The sequence below is a fragment of the Akebia trifoliata genome, chromosome 16, assembly GCF_017979445.1.
Source record: "Akebia trifoliata isolate Shusen 1 chromosome 16, ASM1797944v1, whole genome shotgun sequence".
In the NCBI taxonomy this organism is placed as follows: domain Eukaryota; kingdom Viridiplantae; phylum Streptophyta; class Magnoliopsida; order Ranunculales; family Lardizabalaceae; genus Akebia; species Akebia trifoliata.
This window is the reverse complement of record NC_141390.1, coordinates 30615240-30642139: the sequence shown is the minus strand read 5'-3', so window position 1 is coordinate 30642139 and position 26900 is coordinate 30615240. Positions and strand designations below refer to the sequence as shown.

Below are 26900 nucleotides of genomic sequence, written 5' to 3'. Positions count from 1 at the left end.
TTTATGTATTCATCAAAGTGAAGTTAGGCTTGCTCGGGTTGAGTTTGGGTTAAGGAGCTCTAACCCGATGGTTGGTTTGAATTGAGTTTGCTTTGAGAGTTCTACAACTTGGGTTGGCCTTCCAACCCGCCTAGGTTGCAACCCAAGGTGTTAGTAGGATTTTGAAAATGAGGACTGATTCCCCTCACTTGCTGCTTTTTATAGTAGTTTTCCTTGTTTTCGGGCTTTGTTATGGAGGTAGTTTGAAGAAGAATTTCTACAAGGATAGCTGCCATCTTGCCGAAACCAGTATTAGCAATATCACTCTTAACCATGTCTCTAGCAATTCTGCATTGCCCGCAAAGCTCCTTAGGATGCATTTCCACGATTGCTTTGTTAGGTACTAAAGGAAAAAAATATAGGATTATCCTTATTATATATGTTTATATAGTTAGTATGAAAAGAGATGTCCGGGACTAATATGTATGTATGTATGTGCATTTAGGTGTTGATGCATGTTATATAAATAGAATGCATGAATTTTCAATTTTGCATCAACTTTGTGTTAAGTGATACAGCTGTTATATAACTAACTACTTGTTCTATGAAGATCCAATTTTCCTGCCCTTCCGATATATCGACTCTATGGGACATCAAGTAATTCAAAATAAATTTTTTTCCCTATCATACTATGATCTAGGGGTATACTCCTATCATTATTTAATATGCTTTTAAAACTATGATCACAAACAGTATTTTTCATTGAAATTTTAAGAAAATGATTTTTTTGGTCTAGGTGCACATACAATTGGGATTATACACTGCAATTTCATCAACAACAAGCTTTACAACTTCACAGGGATAGGAGACGCTGATCCTCGTCTAAATTCAACTTATGCTTCTCTTTTAAGAACACAATTCATTAATCCTCGAGACAACACAACCACAATACAGATGGATCCTCAGACCTCTCTATCATTCGATAGCAACTACTCATGTGAACCTAAAGTAGAATATGGGTCTTTTCCAGTCCGACGCTGCGCTTTTTACAAACGAGGACTCGAGCAACATTGTTGATGAGTTGATGGACTCGAAGGATTTCTTCACCAAGTTTAGCCCGTCAATGAATAGGCTGAGTGCAATTGAAATCCTTACGGAAAATGCAGGAGAGATTAAAAAAAAGTGTAGTGTTGTCAAGTCTTAGTTGAGATCTATTTGGCTTGAGAAATATCTTTTGTGTTCAAAATACTTTACTTACATTGTATCCCAACTTAATTGAGTTTCTCTTCTCTCCGCATCTCTTAATCCAAGCATAGCCTTAGTGTGCACTTTGTATTTATTCTTTAAGTTGGAAGCATATTCATTCAGATGTGATTTGATTATTTTTGTTGGTTTTACATAAATAAAATATCAGTTTGCTTGAATTTGAAATTAAAAAAGAAATTATGGTTTTTTTTTTTTTTGGTGATGAAATGATGTTTTTGAATCCCCACCCCCCTTGTACCATAGAAGGGGTAACAAGCTTGAACCCTTTGGTAACTTACCCCATATACCCCTAAATCTTTTTATTTTTATTTTTTTGGTGAAGATGATTTAGTTTGATAGTCTGGCATTTATGGTTGTCAAGTTGAAATCACCATTTATCAAATGGGATGCAAATATCATCTTAAGGGTTGCTCATAATTGTAATATGGGAGGTCTCATGGTTCTCGAGGGGCATCAAAGTAACTGATTGACTCTCTCCAAGTGAACAATTAGGATCTTCAAAGCGGTGGTAAGGGTCCATGTCATCTTTGCAAATATATACAAAGACATTAATGCAAATACCTAGAGGCGTGGGATCCCATGGCTACACTATTTAAAAAATGCGTTGGCATTGTGATGTAAGACATCTACAACTCTAAACAGTTTTTTAATTCTGTTAGGTTTTATTTTTATTTTTAACTCTAGTAGGATTTTTATTTCATAATTATGTTAGGAGTACAATTCCTTATTAGTTTCTAATTTATTTTCAACTTGTTTTTATTATTTATTATGTTCTAATTAAAAATGTCCGATTTGAATTCTAATAAGATTATCATAAAGTTAAAATTATATTATAGATATGTTAGGCATATTAATTTTTAATATTTTAGTAGAATTCTAAATTGTTATAATGGAGTTATCTACATAAAAAACTTCAAATCCGAATAATAATAATAAATCAATCAATTTAATTATCTTTTCTCGTTTAATTACTTTTTAACTTTATGCTATATTTTCTTTTAAATTATTATTTGTTTATCAATTAAATCTATTAATTCAAATTGATTTATAGTATTTCATTGAACACAATCTATCGAATCTATTGATTCATACGCTTCCGCTACATCACATTAGCATGGACAAGATGCTGAGAAAAATTGCAAAGCCTGACAATGCCCAAACAACTATCGATAACTAGAAAAGAGTAACTCACTACTTAGGCATGAAGTACACAATTCTTTTTTACCCAAACTACTATTCTTCAAGCTTGTTCAATATATGCAATTTTCAAACAATATTCTTTCATTGGTTGATGTGATGAGACTCGGTACTGATACGAGGTACATTTCATTTTTTAAGAAAAAATTCTATGCATAAAAGAATTGATATAAGAAGAGAAGCCATCTCTTCACATAGTTCATTTGAGAAAATCAAAACCCTGTCCCCTGCTACTACCTACAACACCCTTCCCTATATCCCCCTCCACAACTTTCTCAATAGAAGTGTTCAATTCCTCTATTAACAATTCTATTTGGAGGCAGTCACCAAAAAGCTCCCTCATTACCGAAGTGCCCTAAGAACATATCGTCAAAAGTGGCAAGGAAAATTGTCCTTGAAAAGATACTCAAGATCTCATTCATGATCACGGCATGCACAAGTCACAATAATATCTCCTTGAGGACAAGTAGGACAAGCATTATGAAACACATAATAACAAGCACCGTAGCACACTTCACCATTCCTCCTTTCCTCTGCGTTCTCTCAGCCTACAAAAGTCCAACACACCCTGAATAACAATGACTCAAGAGGGAGCAATATATACTGAATGCATAGATGAACAAGACAGAAAGAGGACCTTTGCCAATTGTTTAAAGCCTTCCTCTACTGTGGCTGCAACATTCTGAATGTTGTAGTCTATCCGATCAACAATGGTCCCCTGTTTGAAGAAACAAATTTAGTTACCCACCCTTGGAGGAAACCTATGGAGCTAGTAAAGCTGGGAATCTATTAACCTGGTCTATCACAAGTACTGAGAGATCCTTCATGATTTGAGCAAGCTCGTTTACCGATTCCACCACCTACAAAAACAAACATACATCGTTGTAAAGAGTACAAAGGCTTGTCTTGGATCTACAAATGGTTTGATTTTGTTACCATGGTGTTATAAGGTTACCAATTCATAACCTTATTTACGGAATTTGTTGAAAAGAGGAGTACAAGATCTCAAATCGAACAACAACATTAGGTAGCGAAATGTTTGCATTTACCTGATTGATCTCTCTCTCCCTTTCTGCAGTGAATGCCTCACTTTTCTTTAGCTTTGACATTTGGTAATCATTAAAACCCTGAAAAGACAAAAGCAATCCAATAAGATTAAGTTTGAAAAACTATTTGTCATGAATACGAGGCTAGTATTTATAGATGAATCATGATTCAGGCCACCATTTAGGAATCCTAATATTACATGTGTTATGGAAACTGATTACTTAAATTTGACTAGGAAACAACTTACTATATCGCTGAAATCATCATCCACTTCAGATTTATTTCCATTCAAATTGATCTCCAAATCAACCCCATCTTGACCCTACACCACAGAGCAATGATTAATAAAATCTAAGAAGCACACCACTACTGCCCAAGTTATTAAGATTTTGATGTCTGGATGCAGCATTAGGCAAGGTCTGTTACTAAGGAACTAAGAAGAAAAAAAGAAGGGAGTGAGACAGGTCCATGCATATTCGAATAAAATAAAAGTTCAAGCACCCAAAGAGGGGGAGCAAATTTTTATAGTAAATTTTGGCTTGGAAAATCAAGAGGTGATGGTGTCAAACCATGTGCCACAAATCTCTAATCTTCAATGGGTACCCTGTACGTATGGCTAACCATATGCTTTCTTTTGCTGATAAAACTTATCACTTAAACAATGTAAAATAATATATGAAACCAGACCTCTTTTTGCTGTCTGAGACGCTTCAAATAACTAGACTGCTTCTTTCGGAACTCCATTGAAAGGTTCTGAAGGTCAGTGGCAAGAGAACGCTGCAGAAGAAACATACAAATATCATAACTACCCATCAGGAAAAGTCGCCAAGAGAGTATGAGACCTTATATTCTTATCAATATTGTCCAGAACACAATTAATTCAAATTGGCTAACATCTGACACTGCAGTGAAAGTTCATCATCTGTGTTTCTACATGGAACCAAGGATCCAGAAAAAACGAATAAATCTTTTCCTGAAGACAAACTATTTGTTTGTTTTCAAAAAAGGAAAAAGACAGACCAGACATCTGCAAGTCAAGGCTTTGTGAATCTTACTTACATATTTTATCAGGTTTTCTCCTCTGTTTTCTCCATAAAAATTTGAAACCGAGTAACTCAAAGATGATGATTAAATAAAACAATAATATTATAGAACTACCTACCATTTTAACTGTTAAATTTAACAATCATTTAAAAAGGAAAAGAAACTATAAAAGCCAAATTATATGCCGTGCTAGACAGGAGTTAGCAGAACAAAAGGTGTAATGACTGTGACCAATGTACCTGTACGTTTTTTCTAACATTTGAATCTTCAGAAGGTCCACTTGTAGGAAGTTTCTGTAGTCTCTTCTCTGACCTCTTCAGCAGATCTGTTATTTCTTGGGTAAGGGCCTCAATCAAGTGTTGATCTTCTTTACCATCTCCAAACGAGGGCATCAAAGCCTTGGCATGGGCCTTGATTAACTCTGCCATTTTTGTCCGTGCACGTTGCATATTTGCGGCTATTTCTTCAGAATCATCAACCCAAGCTGGAGGTAGACCCACTGTAAGTGCGCCCCTACTACAGTAAGCAGAAATTTTTTTTTTACTTATAGGCTTGTGGCATTTTGAAGATTAGCCATGAGACAACTTCATAAGTTGGAAATAGAAGAAATTTTAAATAAAAAAGCCCATAGTGAAAAAAAAAATCACAATTTATTTTTTGGAAAAAGATGCAATTAATTAGTGAGAATTAGCAAACCTAATACCAAATTATTTGATGATAATGGAGCGGATGATTTGATGCAACCTTGATGAAATTTTATATTTTGAAGATGAACAATATTTTGGTTTTGTGATTTTGTTTAACATATGAACTTTTTATATCAGTACTAATACATCCTATACTGGTGCATAGGGTGAATATGCTTTTAGGTATGTATAAATTTGCATTGAAATGATACTTGTAAATGCATGGCATAATAAGGGTACACGGTAAACAGCTGGTATGTATGTCATGTATATGAACATATACATCCTACAAACACAACAGATAAAAAATGACATGGATGTCACACAAGTGCGACGTGGTCATCAATGTGCGTCGTCAAGTTGCCAAGTCATTCCTAAAATTCACAACTACTCTCAAAGTTGCATCCGTGCGACGATAAAGGCATTTTCCCCTATTGATTGCAGATTATAGCCCTTTTCCTTTCTACCATCAAATTGAAAGCATGCATTTTGAGCTTTGGTCAATCCAGGGGAATAATAACATATTGGACAGTCAATTTGAGCAGAAATAGTCTTCAACAAGCCTCATCCTTCACATGAGAGTGAGACCGTAAAGATTAAAAACAAGAAAAGATGTTGGCAACAATAAAGATAATGTCCCATAAATTCACTTGAAAATGTGGAAGAATGGCAGAACTCAAAAACCATTTTCAGGTTCTTATTGACACTGTGAGAAGAATGCCAATATCTTACTAAAAATTCCCCATCACAAATTGAGTCAAGTCAACAAGATTCTCAAGTAACCAGTTGAACTTTTGCATCTTGACTACCAGCCGGTCACAAAGATGAAATCTCTCCCCTATCCCAACCCATTTGAATAAGATCGATCATTAACTGCTGAAGATATCGAAAGCCATCCAAAGTTTCTCCTCCTTAATTTTCTCAAGAAGGTATCCCGTTACAAATCCATATATACGTTCCAAATCAAATTTTAGAAGTCTTTAAATATTAGCTATCAGTTCAGCAAACTCCAATGCACCAAATCCATAACAGTATGTAAGTCGATCGGGAAAAACAATGTCCACAGAAAGTGAAAAGATCTTGAACTCAAAAACAAATATTGTACAGCAACAAATCATCTTCGAAAGATGTTTACGATTGCGGTTGAAAGAATTCTAACAATTGAAGACCAATTCTAATTCCATAATTACATCTCACGACAGAAATTGATATGAATCCAACAATTTCAGAAAATGTACAATCAAAAGGCAGAACTCCACACATTCGAAACAATTCACATTTTGATCTCATAATCTCAAAATGAAAAAAAATAACGAAATCGAGAAATTGAATCAGCAATTAGGGTTTCTGCATCTTAAAAAGTCACATAAAGGACATACCTTGAACTTCCTGGATCTTCTGTACTAAGTGGAGCATATTTACGATTGGGATTCAGAAGCGAAGTGCTCGCCAATTCTATAACTGGACCTCTCGAACCAGCAGAAGCAGAGGTAGACGAAGAAGAGATCATTGGAGTACGAACACTCTTCAAAGCATCTCTGTACTTTCTGTACAGAAGTGTCCGATTTCTTGTCGCCATTTAAAAAAAAAAATCGAAATTAAAATCAAAATCAAAATCGAAATCGAAAGAGAATTCAAACAGGTCTTCTATGGATCTGAAAGTTGAGATTGTGTAGAAGGATGCATCATCTTTGATAGAATTGCAGGAGCGAAGATTAAAGAAGATTGCTTTAAGCAAAGATGGTGAGAGATCGAAAACGAGGGTTTTGTTAGGAGTTCGAGATGAGGAGATCTGATGTTGAGAAATCGCAGAAACGCAACATCGTTACCCATTCTCGTTATAAAATTCTTCAAGACAACAAATCAATTCTTCGCGACACCGGCATGATTAAACTGCGCCTATAGGTGAAACGCTTAAACTACGCCACCAACCTTGACCTTGTTGGCTGGCGCGTTTTTATACTTTCCACACCACAAGGTAATTTTGAAGCACCCCTTGACTTTTACCTCCTACCATGAGAACTTAACATAAAATGATTAAAATGCCCTGACCTTCATCCTTTGTCAAAATATTGTTTTTGGCGTGGACTATAGACACCCACTATTTTGCTCATTCACCCCATTTACCAATAAATTGCGAAATTACTCGCCACACCCACTTAAAAAAAAAAAAAAAAAAGTAATTTTTCATTTAGTAGGAAGCTACTAAAAATTTATATTACAATTCAGTAAGATCTTACTGAATCCACTTAAAAGGACTTGGTAGGAACTTATTGATTGGCGAATTCGATACTAACCTACCAAATGAAGTTTTGTTTGATTTTTTTTTTTTTTTTTTTTTCTTTCTGCTATAGAGATTTTCAAACAACGATTACATTAGGAGTTGAGGTCTCACGATCATTGCTAACTTATTTAACAAGTTCTAAGGGTATTACTTCTTGTACCACGAAACCCTAGTTGAAACTTATGTAAATTCAAAAAAGAAAGATGAATGTGATTAAATGCCCATTATATTAAAGTGGTTGACATGACAAACAAACAAAAAACCAACAAAACAAAGACTTACAAAGGGACTAACTTACAAGTCCAATCCCATCTACCCAAGAAGTCCTTCAAAAATACACCCCCAAAGTCATTAAATAGCTTACACTAAAAAATAAAAAGAAAAAACCTATAAAATTCACCATAACTGCACTAGTGGAGCCCTTCTTCTCCTCGAAGATCTGGGAATTCCTCTCTTTTTGGGTGGTCCAACACAGTGCAAATGGAATAATTGATCAAAGTATTATTTTTTTTTCCAACACCAGAACTTGACGTCAAGACTTCGAATGACTCGATCAAAGACCTTATCACCTTTGGAAAATAGCAATTAAGTGCTGAACAATTCTAAGAAATGCCCCCACACCTCGTTGGTGAATGGACAATGAAGCAGAAGATGCCTCACCACCTCCCATCCTTCCTACACATGACAAAAGTTCGACAAGAAGAAACCTTTAGAAATCAATTGTTTGAAGCTTGTCCAAGGCCGTCGTCCACACACAAGAATGCCACCTTTGATTGAACCTTGGTACCCCAAATACCACATGAATCATCAATTTCCATCGTCATATCAAAATATGACCAGGTTTGAATGATTGATTGCATTAGAAAATGAAATGAAAATTGGTTTTCTCTTAAAAATAAAATTTCCCAAATCAATCCCCTTGGCAAATAGTCTTTTATCGTCATAGAAAATTCTATCTTCTATTTTTAATAAAAATTATTTTGCTACATCAACATTTATTTATGGTAGACATCTCAAATTGTATGAGCCATTATCAAGGTGTTAAGCCCGAGGATAAATTTTTTTTTGAAGTTTTTAACTAAATTCTATGTTTAAATTCCAATACAAAGAAAGTATAAAACCCGACAATTAAACCAACATGGCCCACTTGGTCATTTTTTTTTTCCTTCTTTTTTTTATTTTTTTTTATTTTTTATATACTATCTTTTCTCATTTTTAGGGTTCAAGTCCAATGGAAGAGATTGGGTTCTACCCAAAATCCAATAATTTTATTGACAATGATCCTCAAAACAAAAAATTTGAGAAAAAACTTTGAAGCAAGGAGGCCCTTTCAAAATTTTGAAGGAAACCTTTTCATTAGATTAAGTGGCATTTCCAAGGAGGTATTCCAAAATTTGGTAGAAATGTGGGGGCATGATGAAATAAAATGTGATTTAGACACGACCCTCTTATGTTTTGGTCTGACATCATGGTTTTTAAATTCATCCGAGACCAAGACGTATCACCCGAGTTAACTCGGTATCGAAGCCTAATGAGATCAACTCACAAAGTATTATGAGATGATCGCGTATTGTGAGATAAGTGAGTCATCTCGAACGATATTTTCGATTATCTCAGGCGATACGAACGAGACAGCACAGTAATGGTTTAACTTGCGAGTAAAACGAAATGTATCGAACGAGATTTTCAAAATCTCGTCCGAGTTAATTGATACAAACGAGTTAAAGTCTCAACCCTCAATTCTTTCATACCCAAATCGAATTTTTTTAATTTTATATTTTTTTTGGATTCATTTTTTTATAGGAATTATTTATGAATTTTTTCAGATTTTTTTAATGGTTAAAAACCATTGCCTCAATGTTGAACGAGACGAGATGTATCATCTGAGTCAACTCGGTATCTGAGTTGAACGAGACAAGACATAATACCGAGTTTAAAAACCATGTCTGACATACCATTGACTAACATAGAGAGTAGTATAGTGCAGTCTAAATGCCCCTGTCTTTCGACCTCTAACCGAAAGGCCTTGATTTTTCTTCTTTTAAGTTAATATCCTATCCTTTTTCTTGATTTTTTTCAACTTTGTTGCATTATTTCAAGTTTTTCTATTTGGGTTGCGGTAATTGGTTAGGATGTGAGTTAGTAGGTTTTGAAGACAAATCCAGAGAACTTGAACCAACGGGTTGATATCAAATGACGCATGGAAAAACACATGATCCTAATCGTGTAAAATGGCAAGGGAAAACTTTGGAAGAAAATGTTGAAAACGAAAAAAAATAAAAAATAAAAGACAAAAAAAATATTAAAAATCATGAATATGTATATGTCTCTCTAATGAAAATTCATAAAATCAAGTTAGTATTGTCAAATCCCATATTTTTTAATTTATGAGTCACCAAATTCTATTATATATCAAATCCCACATTGAAAAAAAAAAAAGAAATTGTTAAAAGAAATTTGTCGTGTGAAAAAAAAAAGTGAAAAAGGCAGGAATACAACTGTATTTTGTTTGTCACAAATGAAAAAAGTCACTTTTTATTCGTTTTAATCGTCAGAGATGCAAGACACTTTTTTTTTTTTTATTAAAAAAAAAAATGCCGTTTTCTATTACACTTAATAGTAATTGGTCAATTGCAAGACAATTGATGCTCTCCACTGACTGTGCAACACTTAGGGTGTGTTTGATAGCACGACAAATCTTAAGAAAAATAGTGTTGCATGAAACATTTCAATTTAATGGTGTTTGGGTGCAAAACAAATAGAAAAAGCGAGGAAAATGGTTTACTCTACACATGAGATTTGCCACATGAGGTGGCAAATCATTTCTCACCTGTCCTCCCCCTTAAGAAAATGATTTGCCACACGACACGAATTTTGAATCTCCTAAATGCCCTCATTTTTCCATTTAAACTTGGTATATAAACAAAGGTCATTTGTGTCTAAAATCATAAAATTGTAACCAACAACCCTGTAATCAATGTGATTAGTTTTCAAAACTACAAAAACATCTTCTTCTTTTATTATTATTATAAATTATATAATCTCTAAAAATCCTTTAATCAACATTTTAGATTTTATAAAAAAAAAAAAACATGCAGGTTTGGTCACGCCATCACTCTTTACCTTTACACTTTGTTTGAGTTGAGAGAAATGGAGAGAAGAGAAACTCAATTCTCTCTACCATGTTTGGATTGATAGGAGAGAAATTAGGATAACTTTTGAATTTTAAAATATCTTAAAAGAGATCTACGGCCAAAGTTAAAATTATAAAATGTTTTAAGAGGATTTCTCTCCCCTTTTAGAGAGAAAGTAAACTCACTTTTTTTTTTCTTTTCTCTTCCCTCCCCACTTAACAATTCAAACAAGAGAAAAGGAGAGACTAATTTATTTTCTCTCCTCATCTCTTCATTTCTCTTAATCGAAACACAACGTTTAAAGTCATGATAATTCCTATACTTTTAAATCCTCCAAGAAATCGCAAATGGGAGAAGATTCCATAAAATTCTCTTCGAACCCAAAAACACTTGACCCATAAATAGTCAAGACAGGTACAAAAGATGCCCAATACCAAAACAAGCAATAGATAAAGAAGGTGATTCACCTTCATCCATCTTCTCTGCAAAGGAAGAGTTAGCCACATTGAGATTATTCCTTATATTTTCAATCAAATGGGTGATAAGCCTTCTGACCTCGGTATTCTCTTATTGATGAGTAAAAATGATATAAAAACCCTTGATTTTTCTTCTCAAAACCAGTTATCTTCATCCTCTAGAATACAATGATGTCGACTAAGGTAAACTAACAAAATTAAAGGTAACGTTTCCCTTAATTTAATTTTTAACACCAGTGTTCATGAATCACTCTGCAACCCATAACAAAAAGAATCTAAGTGACGGTCATTAAATGATATTATTTTCATTTAACTGATTATTCTGACAACTAATCCAGTTTAAAAACTTTCTATACTAACAAAAAGGAACATTTCTTTAACAAATGTACATAAAGATGCTACTGAAAATAAAAACAAAAAAACCCTCTTTATTAATCACCACAACCATCCCTAAATGGTATCTCATTTGCATAAATATAAAGGTTAAATGCATGTGAGAAGCAAAACATAAGATTCTCAACTTGCTAATCATCTTTTCTTTTGCACCTGAAGATGCGGCGATATCTCTAAACACTGCAAGAAAGCAGAGAAAAACAAAAGTTAAAGACACGGATAGTGTATGTGGAACAACAAGAATATCAAACTCTTTCAGCGTTATTATTTGCACAAAAATGTATTTCCATGCCCCGATGGGACATGAGAATCAAGAAGCAGCAGTGTCATGGGGACAGAAATATAACAATGTGGTAGAGGGAATGTAAAGCAAACTACTGGAAAAAGGAAAATGAAATGCAACAAATATGAGATAAAATAAGTGTTGATCAAGTCCATATCAATTTATTTCAAAGTAATTAAAAGTTACTTAGATCTAAAATCTTGAAACAGGAACAGAACAAATGTTCAAAATTTGTATATAATTGGCATGGAAATTTTTACGTTACTCCAGAAAAAAAATACACAAAAGCATGGTGTTGTGTATGTGAACACCTTTGTGAAACTCACTTAGTAATTTGATCAAACAACTATTAGGTAATTCACCAAACACCTTGTATGCCACACCTTCCAAGACCTTGTTTGATAATGGGAATGAAGAACAAACCTAACTTATAGTAGCAAATGCAAAGAAAATAAAAAAAAAAAAAAAAAAAAGAGTAAGAACATAATACGAGATTTTACGTGGTTCACCCAAAAGTTACGTCTACGGAGGTATGAATGTTGGAGCTCGATTTCACTATGAAGAAAACGGAGCAAATCGATACGAGGAGTTACCTTTATCACTTAACTTCACCTTTTTTTAGATATCAATCTTCACAAACCTCAAAACCTTTCTTCTCTTAAGTTTTTTCTCTTTCTCTACTCTCTTTTCTAGAAAAGACTTAGACTTGAAGTTAGACTTCTTCCAACAAAAGAAAACAAAACCCTTTTAGAAGTACCACATGGTGAGCTACTTAAATAAGTTACAAACCCAACCCAAATTACCTTAGACCGACCAAAAAATAGATACACTTGGACAGGGTTTAATTGATTTTTGAGCCATACTTCAACATATGGAAGACAGAAAGATATAACAAAATAAATCATAAATAAATAGTGGGCATTATTTTTATTTATTCACATAAACCGCTTAAGAAAATGAACATTGAGGTTCCATATCATGTTCGACATTACCAGTTCAAGTAATTATAGTGAATCCATGCATACAAATGGCATATAAGTGGATATTTACCTGCACTTGTCCATCATGAAATCATCACAATGTTCCAAGCATCTGTCATATCCTACGGCTGCGATGGATGAAGCTTCCTCATCAACCACTTCTTTCTTAATTTGACATCTAAAGCCAAAAAAGTCTTTGCTTTTTTTTCATCCTCTAGAAAATCACAAGCATCCAATAAGAGGTCTTCATCTATATCCGGTATAGCTTGAAGTGCATCAATGACATTTTCTATTGAGGTAGAGTTGTTATTGTCTTTCTTTTTATCCGTTAATGATGTAACAGCAGTCGCCATCTCACGCAGAACATCCATCATACCCTCGTCGGTGCTCCTTCGTGGTTTTTTACAGTGTTCCAAAGCTGATGGTGTCGCAAACAGGCGCTTGTTTAGGTGACTAGATACATCAATGTCACCATCCAAATGTGATGAGTCAACAGACATCTTCGAGTCTCCATGTATCACACACAAATCATTGAAGTGTGGCACGGGCCTAACTCTGTATTGACGTGCATCTGGGTGTGCCTGCATGTATCATATGTAAGACACTTGAAATTTAAGTGTCGCATAAGTAATAAGATTTGAGTAAGCAATTAATTCACCTTGATATAATCATCCCAAATACGAACATCATTGGCTGTCACCATTTGCAATGTTTCATCCCAATGAAACCCACCATGGTCAAGAAGACTCTTTATTGAAATGTATTGTCTCCTCAAGGTTTTAAACCGATTATGCAAAACATCCTTGTCATACTGAGATCCAAATTTTTCACTAAACAACAAAGTCATGTATATCCAGGCCTCTTTGTTGAATGAGTTACCGATCTTATTCCCTTTATTCACATGGTACAACATAAGGTTGATAAAGAATTGATCCATTGATGGTGTCCAGCTAACCCTGGAACGATTACTATTACCGATGTTCAACATACTCGGTGTTGCTTCAAGAGCAAAAATCACCTCTACTGGGACAAGATTTTCACTCTCGCTTTGCTGTATTGCCAAAGAACGATCTGTGGCTGTCACCTCACTAAGAGAATTCTCCATCCTCTCATCCGTGCTCCTATGTGGCATATGGTGACCCAAATCTGATGAGTCCTGTTCATCGTCAACTGAATGTCCATGGGCAATAGGCGTATGTGGAGATAGTAAATCTCCTGACACCTCACCACTCTTTGTTCTTGATGAATCATTGTCGTGGTCATCATTGTGACTTGAACGACTAAATTTTCCATAATCAAGTGTATTTCCATATATCATGCACAAATCACTATAATACGGCCATATTTTAGTTCTATAGGATCGTTTATCAGGGTGTGCCTGCATTGTATCATATGTTTAGCATACTTGAACATTTAAATCAACAATATTATATGCAATTTATATTAAGAATGAGTAAGCAAAAAACCTTGATATAATCTTCCCAAACACTATCATCACCTATCACCATTTGTCGTGCACCATCCCAATGAAATCCATTCTGATTGAGAAGACCTGTTATTTCGTTGTATTTTCTTCTCAAACTTTTGTACCGATTTTTCAATATATCCTTGTCATATTGGTATCCGAACTTTTCATTGAACAATGCGGTCATGTGTGTCCATACTTGTTTTCGGAATGCATGATCGATCATGTTCCCTCTACGGACTTGGTCTATAACAAGGTCAATGAAATAACGATCCATCGATGGCGTCCAAGTAGTCCTCAATCGCTCGCTACTAGTCGAGATCACTCTATCCATTCTTTCAACAAATCGACAAGACCCTACCAATAATAGTAAACATTCATAAAATATTATAAGTATGTCACCACATATATTATAAATCATGTCTGGGTCATATTTGATCTCCTCTCCTACAAAGAAACTTGTAACACATTGTTCAATAAATCATGTCTGGGTCACATTATCAAGAAATGTATCCATGGTTTCTTGTATTAATTTCTCAAAAAGAGAAGATGGGTTATGGGAATGTGTGGATATATTTCAGCTATTCTGATTGGCAAATCGATTTCTAGACAGCTAAACAATTATCTTTATCTCTATCTTTACCAATGTTTGATTAGTAATAAAATTAGGCTTAAAACAGGCCCTACAGAACCAAATCTAAAATATACCCAAAAAGGGGGGAAAAGAATTAGAGAAAACCCAGATACAGAACACTAAAATTCAAATCAAAGATGCTCAGTAATGAGAGAAAAATACAGAACAAAATATAAATTAAATATGAAATATTTACAAGTTACCTCAAATATTAGGAAGACAGTATTGGTGTTCGCCACAGAGAAGATCTGAAAAACTAAAAGTGGAGTTATCGGGGATACCCTTCTCCCGGGATAAGGGGAAACGTATTTTGTGCCAAATACAGGACTATCCTCGATAAATATCCTTTAAAACTCAATCCCACCGAGTCGAGTCATAAAAATAATTTTTTAGGGAAAATTATTATATATATATATATATATATATATAGTATATATTTTTTATAATTATTATATTTTTTCTTTTAGAAAATTATAAATATATATATATATATATATATATATATATATATATATATATATATTATATATATATATATATATATATATATATATATATATATATATAATAAATCAATGGTCGGATCATAGATTTTAAATGGATGAAATTACCCATGTATTACTTATTTTAAATTATTTATCACACCCCTATTAAAGATTAAAAACACACTATTCAAACATTGCAATGGTTTGGTTCAAATTATAATCTCAACATTGCAAAACATTATAACACTTGTACAATTTTGCTTAGGTTCATATAAAATCCTTAACTTAAAAAATAAAAATCTAGAAAGAAAAAAAAAAAGGAGAGTGTTTATTGGCACCCCAAATTTTATATATTCTCAACCAATCGCTTATGGGTGAATCTCCATTTTGTTTATTGAATGTGATGAAATTCTAAGTTTGGTACAAAGTTTTAATATCTACAAATTCATAGGTATACCAACAAATTTAGTGATCATAAAAGTGACGAATTCACTTGAAATACATGTTTGGGGAATTAAAATGAACAGAAATCGGAATTTTGACATAAATTGCACATGTTTTGGGAAAAATCCTTTGACTTATTTATTTATTTATTTTAATTAGCATGTAATAAGTAAAAGTTTTGGGTGCCAATAGCAGCTCTCAAAATATAGCTGCAAAATCTTAGTTGAGTTTCTAACCAAACCTGGTGCATTTTTTTGAGCTGACTTGGAATTGAATAGATGTTTCCCGAGTTGACTCAAAAATTGGTTGCATGGAGTTTTGGGACCAAGTCACCTATCAAGTTTTAAAACTATGCCTAAGTGACGTGCATGGTTATTTGGGTCATTTGATTCTTGTTGGTGTAACCCTATAAGTTTGTCTTCGAAAAGAAAAATAAACTATAAGATCGTCGTACTTAATCAGATTGACTTTGTCAAGGTATGAAGAATTCAGGACAACCAAATAAGGATAATAATGTACACCCCAAACATGATTTTAAAACTCATTTTGACATCTCGTCTTGTCCATGAATGAGATCGAGTCGTCTCAAATGAGATATCCGATTTATTTAAGTTGCTTTAGACAAAATTTTAAAAAATGTCTTAAAATTAGAATAAATCATGTCTTTGAGACAACTTTATCAACTCGTCTTGTCGGTGGATGATACCAAAACAACTCGGACAGGTCATCTCGGTCTTGGACGAGATTTAAAACCATGTCCCAAAGGAGTACTTGGTGAGAAAGCCAAGACCACACCTCACGACACGGCCCTTTTATTAAAGATGATGCTTAAGTGGGCTGTTCATGTTTAACTTCATTTGATTTAGATGTAGGGGATGTCAGTGGATCTAATTTGACCTGAATGCCAATTTGTTCCGATCAAATACCTTCGGATCTGGATCAAGCATTTGGGTTCTGATATAGATCCGATTTGATAACCTATCAGATCAATCCTGGGTCAACCATAGTTCAATTCAATATAGGCCAATCCAATAAAATGTGCAAAAATATGTAAATTGCACTTCATTGACATATATGTTGTTTATCAAACTGGATTTGATCCAATTCAATCCATATCCAAATGTTATGAAACAGATTTGATTTTGATATTGAGACTTGCCAAAACCTGGTCAAACAAGGGTCCAATCCGCTTCTTATCAAATCTGTTCTGGGTGGTCCTAGATTGACCCTGATCCGATTTTCGGATCCAATCCATTCACAGCCCTTGTATGATGGAGCTGCCTCCACAAGAATTTTTGGATTGGTTATGTATCCTTTTGAAGTCCTTTCTCTCATTAAGGCCCCTATACTTGGGCCTAGCGAATTCCCCATGAGCACAGAGTAGGTAGTATAAATGTACGATTTCCACTAACCGCTTCTTCGGCTCTTCATATGGTAATGTCTATAGAGTCATCCTTTTTAATTTTATAATTTGCTAAGAGTCTGTTTTTTGAGTTGAAAAAGTCCAAAAAGCATGTTTATGGTAACGACTTCTGCTTCAACAATTTTTGTGGGAAGTCCAAAATTGCATTTTTTAGAAGTCTTATTGGGGCTTCTTAGCTCATCGATTAAACAATAAAATCAATTCGACCTCTCTCAAGTACTTCTTCGTTGGCTTCGTAACAAACAAGATTCTCTTGGAAGTAGCTTCCCAAACTTTGAGTTTCTGCTTCTCCTAGACATAGAATCCTGAAGTAGAAACTGGAATCCATAGCAAATAGATCCTAAATTTTTTTAATGTTACACGGAAATGAGAGAGATTACCCTAAAAATCGATGGAATATCCTTTGTGATAAGGCCAAAGATAGCTCAAATGAAGATTCTTGGCCACTAAGGCCTACAAAGAGAAGGGTGGCTCCATGTAGGTGACCCATGGAGAATTTCAGCCAAGCAACAAGAGTAGGCTAATACCAAAATTAAACCTCAAATGGGTTGTAAAGAGATCCTTATGGTAGGGTTGAACTTTCAGACCTTTTATGTCTTACTGCATGCCTCTGTGGCCTATATTTTATGTGGTTCACCTTTCTGATAGTTTTATATTTGTAAGACTACAACTACTTTTCTAATGGTCTGCTTTATGGGAAAATGTTTTCCTGAAAAATTAGATTTTTAGGTGTATGATTGCACATTTTTCCCTGGAAAACCAGCGATTTTGTTGAGTTTAGTCTCACATCGGGCACTCATTACCTTGTCTCCCTCCTTATAAGTTCTTGGGCCTCTCCACTCATTGCCAATTAGTTTTGAGTCGGACCTCTAAATTTATCTTAGTATCAGAACGGATCTTTATCTCCTCCATGACACCCAATTCATATATCCACATTGGCTCAGTCTGACCCACACATGCGGAGGCATTTGAGTTTAGTCCCACATCAGACACTACTTGCTCATTGCCAATTGGTTTTGAGTTGAACCCCCAAATTTATCAGATTTCCCCTGACCAGGATTGTTTTTTCCAAATGATCATTTTCCCTTGAAACACATTAATTCCTGGGAATTGATAGTGAATCCATAGATAGGTGTAGACTACAATCATCTCAAACTTAAAACCTATATAATATTTCTCTCTCAATATGGTATTAACAGGTGACGTGATTATAGTTAGAACAATGTTTTATTCCAGAGACAACTCATCACTTCTTTTTGCCCTACATGGCCTCAAGGAGTTGAGTTGTCCAACTGAATGACTTGAGGTGTTTAATCACATGTGTGGTCTCTAAAACTTGTGGTTCACAACATGATAGCTAATATAGAGGACCATTTTACTTTAAAAATAAATAAATCAATCAAAACAGATGGATTACTTAGGAAGAGATGGAATAAAGCTAAGAGGCATCATTTAGAACATGTGCCCCAAAAAGAAGAACATCCCCACTTAAAAGCTTCAAGAGTAGACCTTAAATGGATTTGATTATCTTTTTTTTCCTTTTTCACTCTCCATATTAGATTGAGTTTGCTAATAAAGATTAAAGATTGTAGGACATCCAGTTTGAACCCACCACCTCAAAGTTGTGGACAATCTAGGTAAATGTGGGAACCGAGCTTGTAAACATGTCTAAATTTAACAAAAGCAAGAAAATCTTAGCTATTTAATTCATAAGATGTGATCATTAGTTCTTGACATGATCCAAGCACGGTTAAATAAAAAAGTGCTTTTGAAATAATTGAATGATAAAATAAACCTATCGATCATTTGGGTATTTGACACAGCTTATTGATTAACATGTTTTTCATGTAAATCCTAATCAAATTTTTTTTTTTTTCAATCATTGGGGGTTTGGATCTAATTCATGTTAGCTCACAAAGTTCAAATTACAATGCTATCAATTAAGATCATGTTTTAAATCTCATTTGAGTTATCTTGGTATCGTCCACCAACGAGAAGAGTTCACAAGTCGCCTAAAAGACATGAGTTGTTCTAATTATAAGGCACTATTCTAAAATCTTGTTCGAGACGACTGTATCTCGTTCATGGACAAGATGTTAAAATGAATTTTAAAATCATGATTGAGATTGAGGGGTGTGGGGCATTGGGTATGAAGGTGATGGGCATCTTCTGTTAGAGAAGGCAAATTAAAGGAGGTGGGAATCCAATGGCTTCATTTCATGCTTTCTCTCACCATTATATTTTGGTATGCCAAATGAGTACTAATGCCATCAAAGGAAATGAGAGTGCAAGACTTTCATGATTTCTAGGGAAAGACTAAGAATCCCACTCACAACAACAAATGATGGTGCTTCTCCTTTGCTTACTCATTTTCCACAATTTAGAAGGATTAAATAAATAGTTCTAAAAACAATACAACTACGAAATCAAGGCCCTCCCACAAGCCCCAACTATTAACCAACTAAACTTACTTGAAGGGAAAGTTTTACCTTTTCCATCAGAACAACTAAGACTTTGATTGAAGTAATGGGTTTTTGAAGTTTTAACACCTAACTAATAAAATACACAAAAGCTCTACCAATGCTTCAACCCAATTCCTACTTCTCAATTGTACTATAAGGGGCCGTATGGATTGATTACTTTACGATCTAACGTACAGAGATTTTTGTTTTTTTCTAATACTACTTGTCTACTTACACCACTCGTATAGACAATACATCTGTTTTGACATTTCTAACCTCCTGAAAAAAATGATTTTGAAAATCTAGATTGTTCAAATAAATCTATAGCTCAAAGTAAACTTTTTTAAATGACTAGTGATCTCTTGGTTGATGGAGACATTTACTTGAAGAATCATGATAATTTGATGCTTTTTTTTTGTACGCTCTCTGACATGACAATTCACATAATCATAAATATTTGTACTGGTGTATCCCGAAGCAAAGGATCTATGATTTTGTGAAGGGGATGGTCACCAAACTCCTAAATTTAAAATTAAAATTCAATAATAAAAAATATTTTTTTTAAATTATTTTTTTTCAAGCCTCTACAATCCTGTAGCATCGGATCATACTTTTTGATGCTGCAATCTGATGCAGCCAGGAAATTACCTTACTAACTCACTAAGGAAAGTGTTTTTCCTTAGAAAATCCTCTTGTTTATACAACAAAGTGTTGATCATGTACTACCTGGTCTTTGTTAATTATCTGCCTCCAATCTCCTTTGTGCACCAAGTGGTAATCTCTCAGGCCCACTGACCCATAATCATAACCACTGAGACCGAAAGGGTCAGCAATTATGGTGCGAAAAGAAGAGCAGAGTACCTGCCCATTCGATGTGGCACACTAGTTCAGGCTCACTGAACAAAGAGTGTATTTCGCCCATTCTTGGTGGACCAACCAAGTTCGTTTGATCATTTTCAACCGTTCGATTTGAGAGTTATTTTAATCCTGATTTAGGGTAGACTTTCATCAGTGGGTCCCAATCGCTGCTAATCGAATAATGGGGCCGGCAACCTTATCTAAAATATGCCGACATGATGCCATCGATTGGGATCCTACCTAAATACGCGCCACCTGGGCCCCTTTATCTTTTGAAAATTTGGGAATATATTCAACCAATTTACCGAACCTACTAGGCTCGGTAACGAACCACCTATTTAAATCTTTTTGAACGTTATGTGTGAAATGACAATAAGCCACCTAATCTTCGTGTTTTCTAAGGACCTTATATGAGATTCTCTAGTCCAATGAGGACGGATTTTGTTAACGTTTTAAAGTGAAATAAATGTACCTTGGGGATAAGCATGTAGGGTTAATTTGGTAAAAAAAGAATTTTTTACCCGAAGGGCACACGTAAGCATATAGGGGTAATTTGGGAATAAGCATATAGGTGTATTTAATACACTTTAAGGTGTGCCCGAAGGGCACACGTTAACAAGAATCGATGAGGACATCTATCGTAGACCCAAGTAATGTAATACCATCCTCATACCTACTCACGTGCTTTATTTTATGGATCAGGTTCTTCCACCAACATATGGCATTTATATAACAAGATGAGTGGTAGCAACAAGAGCCTCGTGTTCAATCTTTCCCAATTGAAGACACGTGACCTTTAATAATCTTTGTTTACGAGCTGATGATGTTCCCTTCTACGCTTTTATTTTTAATACTTGAAATACCACTTTATGTTTTCAAAAGTATGACATGAGCTTATTCACTAGTGTCTTCTTTTATAAATTAATGAAAAATGACATCAATACTCTCATCATCTTTTCCATCATAATCATCGTTTTCATTCTCATTTTAATCATTATTTTATTGAAGACAATTGATTTTGCTAATAAAATTCAAAGATTTCTAGATCACTTTTTCATTACTCTATAGGAGAAGATCTAGGTCAAGGATTATGCCATACGTTTGGAAATATAAAGAGATATCTCAATTATTTACTAAAAATCAAGGGCCTCATGCCCTTAGGTGGGGGAGGGTTATTCCACGCTCTTGTCAAGAGTGTAGTACCAACATTTCTTATATAACAATGACGATTTTTTCTTGAAAAAAACTCTTAAAATTTTTATGTCATAAAATAATATTTTCTTACAAAACATTGTACAAAAGTAATGGAGAAAGTTAAAATCAATATGATTTCCCTAATTTTCAGTAGGTATATGGGATTGTACTAATTTTGTATAGAATAACACTGAATCGATGGTTCCTACACACTTGCACATCAAGAAAGTGTGATATGATGTACAACTTGAGGTCACTCTAGCACAACTCTTTCGCATATTCTCTACCAATGTGCAAGACAATTGATATGCATCAGAGTGGATTGATGTCTACCAGATCTCTTTTTGTTGCACCATGTCCAAGCTTGACAATGGAAATGGAGTGTTGTCTATGTGCAACTCTTGCTATTGGAAGAATTCAAGGATCAAGTAACTCAACTAAATGCCAAGGTACACTCAAAGGATGATGAAAGTGCTGAGCCATAAGCGAACACGCCCCACCCTACAATTCTATTGGATTTATTATGTCTCCTAAATTTCCTCAATGTTTGGCCCAAGTTTTGTGAGGTAGAAATTAATTCCACTTTCAATAGACCCCACCCCCACAAAAATTGTGTGGCTTATGTCAACAAACATTGAGCTTTGGCTCCCGATCTTCATATGGGAAGAAAGATTAGGAAAATGAAAATTTAATGAGGTAAATTACTATTTCGTTAGTTGAATATGACAAAATTTCAATTCTAGATTACTATTCATTTTAATTCCCAAAAAGTAAACAACAAGATCACAAGTTTTTCAAGTGACGATCTCTTAGGTTTAAAGTGACAATCTCGTTGGTACATATTTTTTCTTTCAAACTGACAAACTCGTTGGTTTATACAGTAAAAATCTTGATAAAAGTAGCAAAACTATGAGATGATCACTTGAAACCCGTGAGATTGTCACTTAAAAAACCTACGATCTTGTTGCTCATGTTTTGAAAATTTTCTCAATTTCATATTTGAACGACTATGCATGGAAATGGGTCTGAAAATTATGTCCTCTAGAAAATGAGATTTTCAAGTGTATGCTTGCACATTTTTTTGTTGAATTTTTATTTCCTAACCAAAATGACCTTCCACTCTAGGAAGGAAAATATTTTTCCTCCCCACCTCCTATGAAAATGTTTTTTCCACCTAATAGTATTCACTCATGTTTACCCTTACCCCTAAAAATAAAAACCAATTCTCTTGTTCAGAGTTTTATATGTTCCATTATGCCGACATAATCTATTCTTCCAAAGAATTCATATGTCCCTTGAAAATGAATTTCCAACAATGATACAAGATCCTGTGGGTGTCATTAATAAAATTAAGTTATACCATACATACTCTAACTTGTTCTAGAATTTTAGATTTGTGATTCCTACATAGAGATCACTTTAGAGGGAAAAACCCAAAGTTAATCTAAAAAAACTTTGAATTTGTGGTATAAAGCCAACAGAGTGTGTATATATATATATAGGGAGCGGTTTGGCAGTCCTAAAGTTTGCCAAACATTGTGCCAAACATTTTTTGTAAATCACTTTTGATGGGGTTATAAGTTTTGGAATAAGCTGATTTTTTATGAAGATGATCTGTACGGTAAAAAGATCATCCTCACCAAAAATCAGCTCATTTTGAAAATTTTAAACATAATTTACAAGTTGAAGAATCGTGGACTGTTCAATTTTTGTAAATCACTTTTGATGGGGTTATAAGTTTTGGAATAGGCTGATTTTTGGTGAGGATGATCTCCTCATCATAGAGATCATCCTCACAAAAAATCATCTCATTCCAAAGCTTCTAACCCATGTTTTAAAAAGTGTTTGGCACAATGTTTGACTCTCTTTAGGCCTCCGATGCCACCCCATAGGGTTACGGCATATTCTTTGTTCCCTCCTCAAATTTTAAAAAGACATATGTTTTCCTATTGAAAATATAAACCATAAGGCAAAGGTATCTTTTCCATCTTTAACCTATAATTTGTTTGACTTTGACACACTTAACTGTATTAATTAAGATATTTGGCCCACATTTGCAATCTATTTTACAATCAGAATTGACTTAAAGAAATGGATCAAAAAAAAGAAAAAACAAGATTGATATAACTTAGATGGCATAGGCCAGGTCAGGATCTTTCACAACTTTATGTAAATTCCACTATGATCCACATGAGTAGGTTGGTAACTGTCTTTGACAACGAAAATGATGCCTTGCCCACTTTCTGGAGCAACTTTTTCGCTTACTTATTTAAAATTTAAGTTTCATTAAATTAATTAAACCACACTCATGAAGTTCGCGCCACTCCAAACTTTAAAGCCTTCTATCAACTACAACTCCACGGTTGTGCCGTCCATTTGCTTTGAGTTTTTCTCAGAAGTATCGTCTAATTATTTGATTACTAATTGAAGTTAATTAACCTAACACACCACACCCGCTTAGTTTGAAATTTTGAAATTTGAAATAATAAGATAATAATTCATGGGGACAGTGGAAATTGCACTGTACTAGGATTTGGCCCCCTGTGGTGTGGACCAACCCCACCCTCACCTATCTCTAAGAAGGGAAAAAATAATAATTTTGGGGCCAACGAAATGGACAAACACAAAAATACAAGTTAAGAAGAATAATTTCAAATTTTGATTTTTGAAAAACCTAGGAGAGAGCGATCCATAAGTTTGAGTGTGCTTGCCACATGGCGCTCTTTCGTCTGTGTTAAAAAATTTCATGTCAATGCATCAAATTCTCAAGCAGGGGGGGGGGGGGGAGAGCGGATCCTTTGTAGCTCCCTGTAGTGCTTTTCAATAGTTGAGAGAACATTAAAACCAAAGGGTTGAAGAAAAGAGTTGTGATAATCTGACTACCCCACATGACATATTCAATCGACTCTCTTGACGTGACATGTTTGAGAATCGTAGATTCGTACTCCTTGGGATACACAACTGCACATCCCTCATAAAAAAAAGTGCAGTTGTGTATCTCGAAGAGTACAAATCTACTGTTTTACCACATGTCATGTCAAGGGGAGTCGATTGAATATGTCACATAGGAGAGTCATATTATCATTATTCTTGAAGAAATAGCCAGGACCACGTTTTAGGAAGTGAAGGTCTTGAGTTCGAATCTTCCCTTGGGGTTACCCTTAAGGATTTATGTCAGAAATTATTCGGTGTGAGGGGAGGGGACTGCACCTGCCCGAGGATTAGTTAGGTCACCTCGATTATAGTGGAAAAAAAATCCTTCATTTAAATTTGGGGGTTCATAATTTTTTTAACACGATCTCTTGGTAATTTTTTTAAATTTTACTCTTTCATTAAATCGGATCAGGGCCATGACCTTTTTCTTGTTTGGTCTTTTTCTGAATGTGATGCACCATTTGACTATTGAAAAGTCCTACGAGAAGCTATGGTATAAAAGAACTACAAATGATCCGCTCCTACAGATGTGGGAGTTGGGCTTCCCGTGTATACAATCCGCACTTTGTGAGTGGCACACAAAGTGAAAATTGACACCTTAACACACCTTGGGAATTAATTCCTAGCAAATGTGCTTGAATCTCAATCTGTTCATCTGGACCCTAAAATAGTTCCTGTGAAATACTAAAGGGACTTACTAGTTGCACATCACCTGGCATTGATTGCACCCTAACCTAAAAAAGCAAATTTTATTTATTTATTTAAGTTCCCATCATATCCCTACTTGTTGCATCCCACTAAAGAATTTTACACCAATGTTGAGATAAAAACTCATCATTAGTAGGAGTTTTTGTAAAATTTACACCAAACCTGTTAATAGAACATTAAGGGGGTGGCTCAATGGCAATTTCGAATCTAGTAAGTGGTGAGAGCTTGTAGGTTGTGAGTTCGATACCCAATATGAGCAGCATTTCCTTGGGGCCATCCTTGAGGGGGTACCCTCACTTACTTGGCATGTGTGATGTTCAAGCGTTGCACGTATCTGGGGGAGATACCCATATGCCTTGGCTTCGGCCCTGACTCTTTTGGTCCCTCTAGTCAGATGTAAGTTCAGATACCCTCGTCATAAAAAAAAAAAAAATTCCATCATTAGTAAGAGATCCTTTAGATTTTTACACTACACAAAAGGTCATGAAGCTTTGATTGATACCGTGACCCTTTTTGACTTTCAAGAGGGGAAAAAAAATACTGCAACAATTTTTTTGAAGTGCAATCATACTTAGTACAGCGCAAGTGGTCTTTTGTTAAGTAATGGAGTGCAACCCATACTTAGATAATGTGCATTTAGTCGGTGAAAAATTGTAATCATGTCTAGATGTGACGGGGCTACTGATTAGTTAAGAAACATAGTTGTCTAATCTGATCATTATTGTAATTAATCTTACTTTTGAAGCACTCTGTGGTGTACTATATATATGACCCACTGAAAACATATATCAGCTACAGATGGGCCCCATCCTTAAGATCATCCCAAATGTACACATCTACCACTATATGGATCTTTTACTTCTAGGATTGACCTTATAATTATATTAGCATAGTCTTTGCTCTAGATGATCAGCTAAGGTCCTACTTTTATTTAAGGGATTGGGGGTGCATCACCCTACCACAAGTTTAGATTTTTGGTAGTTATTCCATGGTTCAAATCAAATAAATTCAATAAAACCAAGTCATAGGAAATTTTTTTGGGTAATATCGACTAAAAATTTGAAAATGGTCATCTTTAAACTCCAAAAAAATGTTATTTTGTTCTTGGGATTTGAAATTCGAAGAAAATAAATTTGAAAGTGAAGGATAAAAATGTTGAAGAAAATCTTATTACATTTGATGATTAATTGAGAAATTGATCGGATTTGCCGATTTAATTGATTAGTCCCTTTTTTGAATAAATTTTTTTTTTTTTTTTTAAAAAAAATTGAAGAATTTTATGACTCTTAATACATGTTTTTCATGTCTAATATTTCTGGTCTTTATCTACCTTGTTCAAGTTAAATCACGTGGGCAGTGGCCATGGCTAGGAAATGTTCGGTGAAAAACAAGAAGTGAAGTGACACGTGGTACTTCTTGGCAATTCCGCTAGACAACATTTCAAAAATATGGCTGTTGGTAGAGCTACAAACAAGGCCACACTCACATCCAAACCACGTCAGTAACTTAATTTCGTGGAACAAG

At 34.5% G+C, this 26900-nt stretch overlaps 2 protein-coding genes across 2 annotated transcripts; both read right to left on the bottom strand.

Moving 5' to 3' along the window:
• Nucleotides 1-2459: 2459 nt before the first annotated feature.
• LOC147383485 (tlg2p-like protein a) lies at nucleotides 2460-7160 on the bottom strand. Its single transcript, XM_086428873.1, has 8 exons — nucleotides 6599-7160; nucleotides 4773-5049; nucleotides 4177-4266; nucleotides 3737-3811; nucleotides 3492-3569; nucleotides 3237-3302; nucleotides 3080-3160; nucleotides 2460-2990 (listed from the first exon to the last, which is right to left on the bottom strand). The coding sequence occupies exons 1-8, from the start codon at nucleotides 6796-6798 to the stop codon at nucleotides 2883-2885; spliced, it is 975 nt and encodes a 324-aa protein (XP_086284999.1). The 5' UTR covers nucleotides 6799-7160; the 3' UTR covers nucleotides 2460-2882.
• A 3831-nt stretch (nucleotides 7161-10991) lies between these two features.
• On the bottom strand, nucleotides 10992-15223 carry LOC147383484 (L10-interacting MYB domain-containing protein-like). The gene is made up of 5 exons (XM_086429188.1): nucleotides 15072-15223; nucleotides 14236-14591; nucleotides 13428-14147; nucleotides 12840-13350; nucleotides 10992-11686 (listed from the first exon to the last, which is right to left on the bottom strand). Exons 2-4 carry the CDS (start codon nucleotides 14566-14568, stop codon nucleotides 12892-12894), a joined length of 1512 nt encoding a protein of 503 aa, XP_086285314.1. The 5' UTR covers nucleotides 14569-14591; nucleotides 15072-15223; the 3' UTR covers nucleotides 10992-11686; nucleotides 12840-12891.
• Between the last annotated feature and the right edge of the window lie 11677 nt (nucleotides 15224-26900).